This window comes from Varroa destructor, unplaced genomic scaffold, assembly GCF_002443255.2.
Source record: "Varroa destructor unplaced genomic scaffold, Vdes_3.0 BEIS01000001.1, whole genome shotgun sequence".
NCBI lineage: Eukaryota > Metazoa > Arthropoda > Arachnida > Mesostigmata > Varroidae > Varroa > Varroa destructor.
This window is the reverse complement of record NW_019211454.1, coordinates 44917769-44932280: the sequence shown is the minus strand read 5'-3', so window position 1 is coordinate 44932280 and position 14512 is coordinate 44917769. Positions and strand designations below refer to the sequence as shown.

The window sequence follows — 14512 nt, the reverse complement described above, 5'->3', positions numbered from 1 at the left end:
CGATGGTCATAGTTTATAGTCGTTGATGGTGTCGACGTAGCGAGATATTAAGCCAGTGCTGCGGTAGACGGTAGATTGGAAACTGCAACAATTCATTAGTGGTATAAGCCACCACTTAGCCGGGGCTACAGTGGGTCAGAAATTCAACCGTTGCCCAAAAAAGCTCCCTCTAACCTAATTATTATACAAATAGTTTTTTATCGACCCAATTTTACGTCAGTCTGATTTTGGCCTATATAGCAAATGCGCATGATAGTTAATTCAATCCGTCCCATTGCCTGCTAAGTAAATTTAAAGTGTACTAAGTAACCTTTGGCACCTTATATTATACGTAAACGTCCTCTTTAGTAAATAAGCATGAATTATATCATTACCACTAACTTTAATCTGCTCAATGAACTGTATGAACTACGATAATTTTGTAGTAGTGCGTGCTCCTTTGTGTCAGTATCTCCATCCTCTTTACCCATAGCGATAAAGATGCACGCAGTTGGCATAGACCGAAAGCCTTCCATTTACCGGCGTGCAATCGAGCTATTGATGATAAATTTCAACCATGCACAAATAGGAAAACGCATAGCGGCTACAGTTTTTAAGGCGGATTAAAATAAATAGCACTTGAATTTTTTTCCTAAGCATTTGATCCAAAAGTATATTGACTATAATACTTAATGATGAAGTAACACGGCGCCAGACGGCGACAGAGCCGTCGGAGGATCAACATAAACGGTATCGATATATACGGAAACCGCAGTTATGAACAAAATGTTTTCAAAGGAAAAAAATTTATGTATATTACAAATAATAACCATATGAAACACCACGCGCGGTCCTATTGACCAATCAGAGCATAACATATTATCGAAGCTTTAACGAAGCTACTAATACGGTATACATTTTAGCCTATTCAACTTAAAATTCCGCATAAAATTATAGTAAAACTAGGATAATATTACACACAGTACACAATTTTATGATTTTTTTTTGCTTTATCGTTTTTCTACCAGGCCATATACACGCAGGCTGCGTGCCTCTGAAATAAAGGATCGATATTAATCACGCTTTGTCAGCCACAATTATGTCCGAGATGAGTAAATTTATCAGTGGACTAGAACGGTATAAAAAAAATCTTACACACCTTTCCGTTACTTCGAGGAGATCAGGGAGATGAGATCAGTCAGTTCAGTGCCTATTTTATGACCTTGGACTGAATCTAAGGATACCTAGTGTCAGACTTAGTTTAAGATAAAGCAGAATTTTCTGTCGGAGCTGGTAATAATGTACTAATAATAAGTGATTTAAGTGTAATGTAAAAAAACATTTTCCTAGATGCACATAAATCCTTTAAAATAATGCACCCAAATTAAGATCGGTGAATAGTTATGATTTATATTTCCGTATGATGATGTCACAGAAAACAACAGCGTCCCCAACAAACAAAAATCCTTTATATTTATTATTAAAAGATATTAGAATGTCTTGTCTGCCTCCTTAAATAGTCACGCAGATGCATGATTTGCGCGTAATGATTCAAGAGAAAAATTGAAGGTTGTATTAAAATATTAGTATTAGTGACATATATATATATATATATATATATATATATATATATATATATATATATGTATATATATAGAGGAAAACGTTCGCTGTTTATGCCGTTCAGTCTTTAAAAAAAGTCGGCGGATCAATAGCGACTAATGGAACAGCGTGCTGTCAGTTTACTCGTTCCCGCGTCTTCGTTGAGCCACAACTTAACCCACGTTATATTAAAAGTAAGACGTTCCCTCCTGTGGAAAGTATCAATGCGATTGATAAACGGTGGGCGCCACTATATACGAACGACTATGGCATATATCTTTCGAAGCAAGGTCTGATCTATATCTAACAGTAAGGTATCTGGTAGTTACTGTGTCCTACCCGTGGTAAAAAAAAATTCATTTTCTAAAAAACAAGAAGTGCTGAAAGGCGGAGGTTGATCAGTTTATAGACGCTAATGAGGTCGATGACCAGAAGCATAATATCGTTCAGCGAGTTAGACATTTCACGTATCGTGTTGGTCGATTCATTCCATTACCATGTATGACTACAACAGAGACTTCAGATCATAGTGCAGCACCACGCTGATGTTTTCGGTGATGTTAAGCCTGAGACTACTATACTTCACCGCTTATTGAGAATGAAAGCCCAACTTTAATCTGTAATTAATTTGAGCAATTACCAAATCTTTACTTAGCTAACAGCCAAGTATTCTGTTCTTTGAACTCAATATAAATTTAAGTAGAAATTTCACTCGTACATAGTGTCAGTTGCACTCAGATATATGCTGAACGGCACAAGGTTCTCACTACCTAAAGGCGTACAATATTTATTCTCTAAGTGTAGACATCTAAATAATCCGAATGTTGGTTTGCTATTGTTTTTAAGCATTGATTCGAATCAGATTAAGAAATCTACTTAAAAATAATGCCGTGTTCGCTTTTATGAGCTCGAAATTTTTTTGGAATAGGAAACTCTTTTTCAAACGAGATCACCTGTTAAGTATACGACGACATATAACATTTTAGTAAACTAGATTCGGTGTTGTGCGAACGCCATATTTCGAAGTTCGGCCCGTTCGGAATACCTGCGACGCCATAATAGCAAACAGATTTGAATTGCCGCCGCCTTTCTACCTGGTGCTTATTGTAGTATTGATACAACGTATTTGACCTCTTGCAACCAACTGCAACAACAAAATAACTGCTAACTAACTGCAACCTTTAAATGTAAATAAACCTTAATAAATTTAAACGGGCCAGAAATTCATCGAAATGGCTTAAAAACCATTTTTATCATATACAAATTTTCTATATCGAAATTGAGGTCTGTTTTGAATAATGGAATATCGAATGTGAATTAGATCGTTCAAATAAACCCCAATCTTTACCTTTTTGATAGTTCCTGCGCCTCATAGTCATTGGCCATTTTTGAGCTCTTACATTTCTGGCATTTTAGCCTGTCAGAACTTAATTCAGTTAGAATTTGCTATACATAGTTTACTTGGGCGACATTTTAACGAGTTCGCGTTTTCTAACTTCACTTTAACAGCAGATTACAGCCAACTAAATAAGATACTGAACTAATACGAAACATTTGAACGCTATTAGAGGTCGAACATTATCGCTGATAAGTTACTAAAATGTCGTAACGAACAATTTGTCCTGTACGAGCAGAATAATTTGTTTATTAATTAGCATCACTGATTAGCTAGCCAGCTAGCTAACTAGCGATGTTAAGTTCACAGTTGACAGGGCTGACCTATGTGGAATCGCTTATTTTTTTAGGCCGGCAAGGCTAGTTACTTTGATTAGCTCTTGGCTTTCTCACCGTCGATGAGTTGGACGGATAACGGGTGCGGAAAACCTACGATTCCATCCAGGAACTTACCGAAGTCTGGATCGCTGAAGTCGAGAAGACCGATATCGTTGCTATCGGCTGACGTCCCTGGATTGCGGGCGTTCTTGTGATGCTGCCGAACTCTGGGTCTCTTTGCTTGCGCACTCTCCGATGTGATCACAAGTAAAAAAAATATCACCACCAGCAGATAACACGAGGCTATGAGCAATTTACTCTCCGTTCTCTTTCGACTGAAGCACCTACTTGGGCCCGATATACAACACCGCGATTTATCCGTACTTACAGTGTCGATTTCTCGTAGGACCTTCGAGCCCGCTTTGAGAATCGCACTTCCCCGACGAGATACACCTGCCGACGGCGTCGCGAACCAGCTGCACGGATGTAGCCCTCCACTCACCGATAGCATTCCAAAATGGGCGTCTATTAGGGATCACATCACAATAGCTTGAAAAAGCGAAATAACGTGGCCTCACAGTGAATCTGAAAACAGGCACAATGAACAAGGACACAGTCAGGTATGTCATTCAGTCTCATTGTTTAATGGACCCCGTTGACATACAATAAGACCGACCGAAAAGTCGTATGCCTAAAAACTCACAACGTTACAATGCTTCCTGCACTTCAGAACATATTAACGCTACATATTAGAACATCATGTGAAGCGTCGAAGAACGGAGATACGCAGTAACGTTTCTTTAAGTAACAACCCGTATATTTAAACGCGCCACTGGATAAATTATTATTATTATTATTGCTTTTCACAAAACTGAAATACAACTTTTCACAAAAGCACGATACAGATTTGGGAAACTTCAAATCCAACAATAATCAACTTATTCATTCATTAGTTCATGAACAAGTAAACTGGTAGATCATCTTTTACCAATCGGTCAAAAAACGAGCACATCATCTCGTATAAGCTCCATTCCCCGTGTCCCTTTTATGTCCTCCTACGGAAATAGGATCATAGTTCGCTACAAACTCTCAAATATTTAACACGATTGCCATTTTCCACAAACCCTTTAAATCGACGTCAGCTTTACATCTTAGAGACCTTCCCAGAAAGAAATATTCGTATAGTTAACCCAGTAGCGCAGCAACAGAACCAGCAAAAACAAATCCAACGAATGTTAAACCCCCCCCCTTCGCTGACGTATCTTATATATGGAGATTGATCCTATGTCTATTTTGTCCCGGCAGAGTGCTTTGGTTGCTTTAAACCAATGCAAAGCCCGTTCATTTCCGTCATTTATAACCCAATGAATCTCAACGCTTGACGCTGCTTGGTCCAAGCCAACAGATATGTTGGTTCGTAAAGCCATGAAAAATAGGCGTAAATTCTACTTGCCATTTTTTCTCTTCGTTACCCTTTCTCTCCATCGTCTACCACTGTTTTATATGTAACGTTAAGCCTATCCTATTCAACTGAGTAGTGTGCCAGCCTTTCAGGATTCGTATAGACGAATGAAAGGTTTGCTCGTGAACCACTACCACTCGCCTCCATATCCTACCGTAGGAATCAAATAAATGCTTATACTAGTTGTTGTAATATCAATGTTGGTATTTCCCTCGAGTAAGAATACTGCTTGTGTAGGACCAAAGGACAGTAGGTTGCTGTTAGCCGATTTAGGCGGTTTTACGCCTTCAGAAGCCATGTTCATCAGCTTAGGAACAGCAGCAGCAATAATGGCCAATGCTACACTGTTTTGTGGCCAAAGGTGCGGGGTCAGGAGAAAAAGACAGCCGGATGATAGGCTTTACTAGTGAACTGAGCAATAAAATGAAAAGCATTGTGACCAGGACACCGAAGAGAAGGCCTGTCGTAGTCGAATGCGTTTGCAGTGCGCCATGGCTAGAGAGAGCCGCACAAAAGAAAGAGCGACTTCAGTAGCGACAGCGTCAACAACAGCAACAGAATCAATAGAAAGATATATGTAACAGTAAGACGCTGAGTTCACGCTGATGATGGGAACGGCAGAGCAGACTTCTATGGTCAGACTAATCTGACAGCCCCACCGACCATCGACTCCAAACGTTCGAAGCCGCTCTTCTTCGTCTTGATCACACGGTTCAAGCGCGTACCACTTGAACGACAGACGAGCAATGGTCGTATTAGCTCATCGTTGTGGCTTAAGCGTCACAACCGGTGCCGTAAAATATCTTCGCAGTATTACGGAAGACGTAATTTGTGCTCCGACAGTTTTGAAAAAGAAAATTTGTATATATTATTTATAATATGGTAGATAATCTATCGGATGCATGACAATGTCATGTTCCCCTTGAAGTACATCCTGACCACAGGTAACTGGACATGTAAGATATAAGTTAGTTTGTATTGCATACTCAGTTGAGCAGTAATGTTAAAACTACCTCATCGCAAGGCTTGTTGACTAAGCTGAAAGTTAACGGTTCCCTAAATTATTTGTAGATAAATGCTCAGAACACGAAGTGATTGATGCTGTGAGCATAGCACACAGAACTTGTCTTAGGGACGCTCAATAAATGCTAATGGGATAAAAAAAAATTTCAGGTAATAGACTGTCTTGAAGTCTATCGACTTCGGGAAAGTCTATTACCTCTGATCTGATTGAACTGCGATAGTGAAGACTTTCTGTTCAGTCCAGCGGGACATATAGATTAAACGAAAACCAGATGAACACAATTTAGCTGTTTAAAAGCGTTCTTCACCTTAAAGGATCGTAGGTTGAAGAAAAAAAAAAACGCATTTTTGGAGCTATTACAGAAAGCATGGTAGAAGCTACTGTCACGGATCTTCTAGCTGCTTACCAGTAAAACGGGGATGTGGAGCAAGACAGACGTTTCTTTGGCAAAGCTAACAAAATGCCCGCTAATTGGATAATGTCAAACGAAAAAATCAGTTCTTACGTTCTGGCTGGCAATCTTGCGTCAAAGATGAAGTTGACTAAAAATACTGCTTCACTCCCACCCTCCGTACATGTGGACCTCATTCGATGTTCGTTTTCAATATGCAATAATATAGAGCAATGCAATTCATTAGAAGATTCCTCCTTCAAGTACCTTAAACGATCTGGAGAGTCGAAGATACAGGCTGATAATCTTGTAAAGGGATCCGAACAAAAAAACTGTTATGGAATATGGTCGCAAATCGATAGTCTCGAAAATGACGAAATATTCGAACGCGCAGATAGAAACAGTCACTTCACCCATTGAAAATGTCTGCGATTAAGTGTTGTTCTCATTGATTTAACATTTATCCTTAACACGTTGGTAGACAACACATTGTCTTATATATATATCTATACAGATGACTTCAATTAAAAGCCGCATTTCTTCACGGCTATAAAGAGCTGTTTGCAGAAAAGCCATCAGTTTACATGTTCGTATTTCAGCCGAATCAAGCGATTCATGTTTGATTACTCGATTCCAAACATCAATAATAAGACCAATCGGAGACAGGCGTCCATGTTACTATTATATTTGAAATACTAATTTCCTCATATTTTCCTTTGGTTGACATTTTACACGACTTCGTTTACCTTCTTATATTAAGCATTAACGACGTTCCAACCCGGTGCTATCCCTGTGTTTGTCCATATTGAACTACGCCCTTTACGTATCGGTTTTCTAGGTGCGTTTGTTGTAGCCGGTACAAATGACAGAAGCCGTCGGCCGAATAATTGCTGAAGAAGAAAAGACACTACCCCATATGTATGCACCCATAAGTGTGGGTTGTTTCAAGCGCTTCGCGCATCGTCTCTGTGAGCAATAACTTGATAGCTGTCTAACCGTCGTTCAGTCGACTACCAATTGTACGACCACCGATAAAGGACATTGCGCCCTGTCCGTGATGACAGCCCGGTCGAGAATGGCGCCAACATTTGAATGAGTCGACAAATACCTGTCACCATTTCTCGCAATGGCAGGTACTATTCGATGCTGTGTGAAATGTCTGTTTTAGAAAAAGCTTACGCTTTTCGTGTTCTACCTGAAACAGCAATGCCAACTTCATTGCCGGCCTAAAAACCTTTCTACACCTAGTTAGTTTCATACGGGCTAAACATAAATATAGAGCTTCTTGCCTGCAAAACGAGTTGTTTGCAGGCTTCTCGCAACGCAGTAATAAAGGTTTAGAAACAGCAGTGGGTCGGCCTGAGGTCAGCAGATTTTTCAGATGTTAGTCTTTAGGATTTGTTTGGATGTTCATACATTTCGCATGAATGTGTTAATTTGATGAAAGAATACGACTACCAGTAAAATTTTATGTTTGTAAGCCTTTATGATCCTAATCACTTCAAGCTCAACGCGTCCTTGCTATATCAGTGATACGTAATCTGGTCTTTGTTGTTCTTAGAAACGTAAGGATTCATATAAGTTCAGTGAATAAGATGCTTTAAACATTCCAGAGCGCTTCGTTCTTCCGAAAACGCTTTTACAAAGCATTTGCTGACCCCACGATTAAAGAATATACAGCGTAGATTAGAGCTTGCTTAAAATTAAATGACAAAATTTCTATATTTTCGGTTGATGAAACATTGTTGAGAGAAAAGCATTCATCCGAACAGTAACTTATGGTATAGCTAGAATTTACGGTGAAGTGCGTTTTTTTTACGAATAAGTCATATTAAAACAGTTTGGCTATGTATGTACGGGCTCTACGCATCAACGCACAAATTTAAATAGGTGTACCTTTATAATAATATATAATGTGCAATCGACTGTCGATCATTCCATAAAATGAGCCGACATGAAAGATTCGTAGACCTCTCCGTGCCAAAAAGTGCTGACCATTCACTATTCCCTCAATGCAGCTGTAGTGAAGTACCATCTGCCCGCTAGATAAACGTGCCAGCATATTATTGCCAGTGTAACGGTATGCTAAGTATTAAATATCCCAATTTAACGTCGCCAACAGGTTCATCACTATCGAATGCAACTCAAAGCCTTTAGCGTTCTATTTGTTGCCAAATGGCTTCGGAAGAATACCATGGCGCTTAGCTGGTCAACATATCGTCCGAGTTCTCATCAGTCTTTCCAACAGCCAGTATCACTGCCGTGTGCGGCGGTTGATGGCCTTTTGACGATCTTCGCGATTTTTGTCGAGGAAGATCGCTAACACTTGTGCCTGCAAAGTTTTATGCACTGCTTTTTACCCTTTTCGGCACTTTTGTCAAAATGGACGACGCGGATCTCTCGTCATAATATACTGTATAATACTATGACCATTTGCGTTTATCATATGATAGCTGGTAGCCCAACGTAGCGGCAGGGCAGCATAGGCAGATAAGTCAGGAAAAGAACAGCTTGAGTTTGTGCTGGTAATGCATTTGTTATTGTTGATGCAGCTGTTGTACAGATGGCTGCCTGGAGTCGCCGCGTAATTGGAAGGCCAACGTAGGACACTGGAACTGGCAACAAGCTGAAAGAAGAGGGAAAATTTCGCTGTAAGCGATAGCGGCAATCGTCAATGGCTGTGTCTCCACTGAAATTGTGGCTTCTTGTATAGATGCGTGTCTATATAAAAGAAAAAAAGTAATTTTTGCCTAGAAATTTGCCGATACTTGTGAGCAACAAAAGCAAACAACGGTTAAGACTTGCAGCGCGCTGATGGCTGGCGGGTGATTATATGGCTCTAGAAGGTATTACAAATGTCTCGTTGAGACACTGTTAGGATGGAGATAAAGTCGGTGCTGTGTTGTTTTACTATGTTATGCCTATGTCCTATCCAGATACTATGCTGGACGGCCTAGTCTGTCCAATGCAACCGACCCTTAGCTTCCCAGAGAATTAAAATAAACATATCGAAGAAGCGCAGGTCCGGCCTCGATGCTACTAAAAAAAGACAATACCATATTGTGATTATGAAAGTGTAATTTCGTGAGACCGTATATGAATTGACCGAAGTTGCTATACGGTTGCAAAGCAAAGCCCTTACCTTTGTTATTATAAATAACGCAATAATCATTTACACACAATGTTTCAATTACCTTAAACACATGTCAACAGCGTCTAGGTGAACATTAGCCCAGAAAAAAACGAACTATTCTTGGCAATATTTACGAAAAACAATGTGTTTGATAAACGTAGCACCCTCTAATATCGACCATTCAGTACAAACTACCAAACAAAAGCAAGACAAATTATATACTCAGGTTGATTATTTCTGAATAGAATTACATAACATCGGTCATAAGTGAACGGTCTCTAATCGCATCCGGCATCTTATAAAGGTGCTAGCAGCGAAAAAAGACTTTCGTTGATTGTTGGGTTTCAACGGGCAAGTAGATTTTTTCGGTTTTCTCAGACCCATCATTTGTAAATTCTCTTTTTGGCCACGTATTTCTAATTTATAGTTTTTCTTGCTCTTCTGGATCTGACAAAATATAAGGTGTTTCGATGCAAGACGATCATAGTTGCTTGATGTCGCCAATTTGGCCAGGGGGCTCCATCGGTCCTAGACAGACTCTGATACAGAACGTCATTAAATGCGTTTCAATACAGCGTCACGCTCAATCGATATAGAAACTAGCTGCTGATCAGTACTTTCGTACATGAAACCATCATGAGATAGATACCTCTATTGGATTATTTTTGATTACATATTAAACTCTGTTGCCAGACTTCCTCATAATGCTTCTCCAATTTTTATAGGCCTATAGAATCGTTGATAGTCTTACCAGTTAAGTTAAGCCTACATAGTCTAAGTCATAAAGCGCAAGATGAAATGTACTCATCGACAGCCTCGTTACTTCAAGTGAAATGGAAAAAAATAAGATATTTACCACTTTATTGTACGCTTATTCTTCATATTCTAACTATTTTACTTTCTATTTATATAGTATTAATGGCACAATCACATAGGCCGTTACCATCGTATCGAATTAATTTAACACTTGATGACTGACTCGGATTAACGTCCTGTTGAATTTCCAATTATAGCAACATTGGTGTAACTTCAATAACATATTTGTAAGAGTTATGTCAAAGACTTCAGTTTACTTTTTATAATCTCCCATTCTTTTTTAATTCCTTTACCGTTTAGAGCTCGTTGGCTGCTGGGTTGTATTGCTCGGGCCCATCCGATTTCGAAACCAACAAATCGGACAACGTTTTGTTCCCCATGGAAGTTTAAAAAAAATCGCCAAGTTTCTCTTACAGATTATTTGGGCCTTTTTATTTATTATTATTGACTCCAAAGTCGAATCATACAATGTTTTATTTATACATGCCTATCTCCGTTAGTTGGATAAAGCGCCAAAAATTGAGAATACCTTCCTAAACTATGGCATATTTACAAATGTCTGTTTTATCAGAGTAGTCCTCCAAATTAACATTTATCTGTGTATATTAAGTTAATAACAATCATAATTTTTTGCACGCAAACTTATACGCAATACTATTTGAGTAAGTAAAACCGACAGTTCCGTGGAAATACTTTATATATTTAACGGAAATCGTGATCAAGCGCCGAATCAATGCTAGCGATCATCCGCGAGCGCATCTTCATATAGTATGTTATATAAGGCGCATTTGATTTTTGAATAAGAGCGCCCAAAAGAAACAAATGTACCGTGTCTGATTTGCTCTGATCTAAACCTTTGTTGTACGACGAGATTTCGGTCAGGCTTGGTATATTGAAGGCGCAATTTTTTTGGTCAGCGTTTACCATTTCCACAGAAAGTGGCCTCTGACAAAGCGCAATTTGCTGCCAGCCCCGTTCCAGCTATTCTTCCAAATCAAACGACCAAAAAGCCCAAGTAACTTGTGGCTAAAAACTGCCAGAACTGATAGATAGAGAGAACTATGGATAAGCGAGATCCGGAATATAGAGGGTTCAGAGTATGGCAAAAGAGTCAATGGCGTTTTTCACGAATACATAGAATTGCTAAAAGATTTGCGAAATGAAAGGATGATGTTTTACAGTACATAAAACAACGGACAGATCACGTAAGCGTCACTATGAAACTTCATTCATACGGTGTTTAAAGCTGACACGTTTTATGCGAAAATTCATGCATATACTTTATAGAGAATGCTTCAAATTTGAATTTGATAAGAGCTTTGTAAACGAGTTGTACACTTTTTTTTGGGTCGACAGTTACTCCGCCGCTAAAAGTTTGAATTTCTAAATAAAGGAGACGCTTTGATTTTGACAGACGCGTGTTATGAATATCTATGATTACATGGTAACAGGGATTACATGTATTTAGGGAATCGTACCTTAATGTACGTGCTCATAGTGGAAGCTCTCTGGTTCTATTTGCAAGGTTAACTAAGTAACAATGAAAATGAAAATATGACGTATGATTGAAGGAGACAAGAATTCGATACATTCATTAGCTATTAAGAGGAATAACAAAAGTTTTCTTTAAGAAGGCTTTGTTTTTTCACGAAAACAAAATTAACTCGTTAGGCCATAGTGGCCAGCCATGTGTCGAATCCTCCTAAGCCAGTAGTCTTATATATACCAGTATACCAAATAGTCGCTCTCCGAAAGAGTCTGATGGCTTTTTTTTATAAGGGGGTACCAGATGGGGCTCTCGACCTATAAGAAAAAAAAGTCGCTGGAACGGTACGGTTCAAGGCGGAACGGCTCTGATGAAAGGTCGGACGTGTACCGTGTGGGCCTACCAATACAGATTATATAAGTGTAACGTGCTCTCCTCACTTGTGAAGATGGCGATAAAGAGAGGCTCAGGACAGTCTGGTAGGGCAGTGTTCGAACCAGCGACAGAGTTTGACACGACGCGGATGATTTGTAGTCTTCATAGCTTTAACACGCGAATGAAGCGACGTGATCGCAGCTCTTTCTGCAGATCCCCCTTCCTCCTTTTAGGTGTGAAACTTTTGCATCAATCAGTCAGATAGATAGAACCAAGCCTGATCTTACTAAATAATCCTGTTAGATAAAGCTGTTCAAGTATAACGAATCGACAGCTATCCAATTGTATGCCTTTCCTTGGGACATTGCGCGACATCCATGTACTAGTCGGTAGAAGCACGCATTGACGACAGATCTGCTCGTTCAGCATTTGTTATTCTTGGTTACTAACAACAGACAAACGTATACATAAGAATCTTTCTTCATCTGCCCTTCATCAACTTCAGAAACTAGCTTCAGATCGCAAATTGACTATAAATGGCGTACCGATACAAATAAGCTAATCATTAACTGATGCTATTTTCTCCTACGCAGGCGCTCGGCGCTGCCTGTCTCTTTGTCACTCGGGCCTATAAGAGCCCTCCCTGTGACGGACCCCATGACGGAGTTGCGTTACAGCCGTTAATGGCGCTACAGCATTGTACCATAAACAGCGAACGAATCCACTTTTCATGGCTGCCGTTGCAATTTCGTTGTTCTGTTAATGTCGTTTCGAATTTATGCTTTAATTGATGCAACTATTGAATAAATTTTACATAAGTACCAAATATAATAAGAGTATAAATGCATGATCGTGGAAGATAATAATAATCTAGTTTACCTTGGAGCCAACGGGATGAGACGAACATGTGAGTACAGGTCCCCAGGTCCTAAAATTTTTTAATAACTATAATAGTGGTCGAATTTATGTGATCATCATACAAAGGGGTTGGTTAGAAGAAGCGTAAAGGGGTTTTGCTTCCAAGATGACAACAGCTCGTGGATCTTTACACGAATAATCCGAAATCACAATTGATATGCTCAGAAGAAGTGATCCAATGGCAAAATAAATGTTCGCTATTCAAAATAGCATCGTAGCTATCAAACCTCTTTGTCTGAGTCTTGATTTACGACGAATCAATTTTCCTATTTTTCTCAAATGTCCTAGATATTTGTTAATGCGCAATGACGATGCTTTATAGTCACACACGGTCGATTTAATATTGGCTGTGGAAGGCCAATTTAAGGTAGGAACGCCACAGGATATTTGACCACAGGCCGTTTCAAACATGGAGTGAGGGACCAAGCAAGCGATTCCATCTATTTTTCTAGCTACGTCGAGTTGGTGAAAATTAAAAATAGACGCCTGATTGAGCCAGAAGCTCAGAAACGTCCACTTTCATCAGAATCATCTTTAAGCCCGCATATAATTAATGTAGGCTGCATCTACCGCCACTAAGTAGAGTGCGACTATCGTCTCGAACGATTTTTACGTCGACCTATATTCAACGATATATATATAATTGCCGATGACATCGCAATGCACAGACGATATTTCGGCCTCCGGAAGTGTCTAGACGGGATATAAAGGCCCAAAACAACGATGTGGGCGGGAACCTTGGAGAGATTCGGGATTCTAAAATATCAAGCATCTGCAAAATCAGTTGGAAAAACTAGAGACAATGAAATCACCGTGTGTAGCTCGCTTACTTGGTACAATATCCTATGTTCTAAAAAAGTAACAAAATACCTTAATCACGAAAGCATAACTTTGTTTGCATAGGCAAGTGAGTATAACGAAGACAAAGGGTGGTGGGGCACCGCTGGAACTTCTTATGAAATTTTGTTGCAATCAACTTCCCTAACAGTGTCATTGAACGTCCGCGTCGATGATCACGTCTCGCCGTATTGCTGGCCCTAGCAGTAAGTTGCGTAGAATATTACCGAATAGATAAACGCGTGTCAGTTTATATGCAACTTATGTCTGTATATAATGTTTACATTGTTTTAACATACCGAATATAGATCCCGTAGGCAAAGACAACACACCGTAGATAACCTCGTTGAATACTACCATCGTTATCACTATTATCTACTTTAAGTACTTCTGTTGCTTACGTTCGATGACGGTAGCTGAGTCGATAGTATTCCGATAAAGCGCTAATCCTGTAGTCGACTATACTGCCTTTTAAATTAGATCAATATTTTAAATCAAGTCTGCCACGATGATATCTGTTCTGTTCCCTGTGGGCTTTAACCGACGAATAAATTTCGAGCATACATGATTTACGCATTGCACCTCACGTAGACGTTACACGAAAAAAAAAAAAAAAAATAAAGAACAAAAAACGCAAGCCGCGAAGGTAACATTGACCATAACAATGGCAAAATTTCCACAAACGCGAAATAATAAAGATAACGAGGATCGCGGCAATCAACTTGAACGGTTATCACAACAAAAATTTTACGATATAATTTTCATTGAAACAACGT

At 39.3% G+C, this 14512-nt stretch overlaps 1 protein-coding gene across 5 annotated transcripts in view; it reads right to left on the bottom strand.

Moving 5' to 3' along the window:
- Lgr3 (Leucine-rich repeat-containing G protein-coupled receptor 3) overlaps positions 1–14512 on the bottom strand; it is a 117956-nt gene that overhangs the window by 75838 nt on the left and 27606 nt on the right. For 4 of the 5 annotated variants that reach the window (XM_086987197.1, XM_022810682.2, XM_086987190.1 and 1 more), the window contains exon 3: positions 3430–3879. In XM_086987197.1, the coding sequence (XP_086843323.1) occupies positions 3430–3805 (376 nt within the window). In that variant the 5' untranslated portion in view covers positions 3806–3879. Of the gene's footprint in view, positions 1–3429; positions 3880–8067; positions 8798–14035; positions 14162–14512 lie in introns of those variants that run through there. The other variant, XM_022810692.2, reaches the window with a different exon arrangement.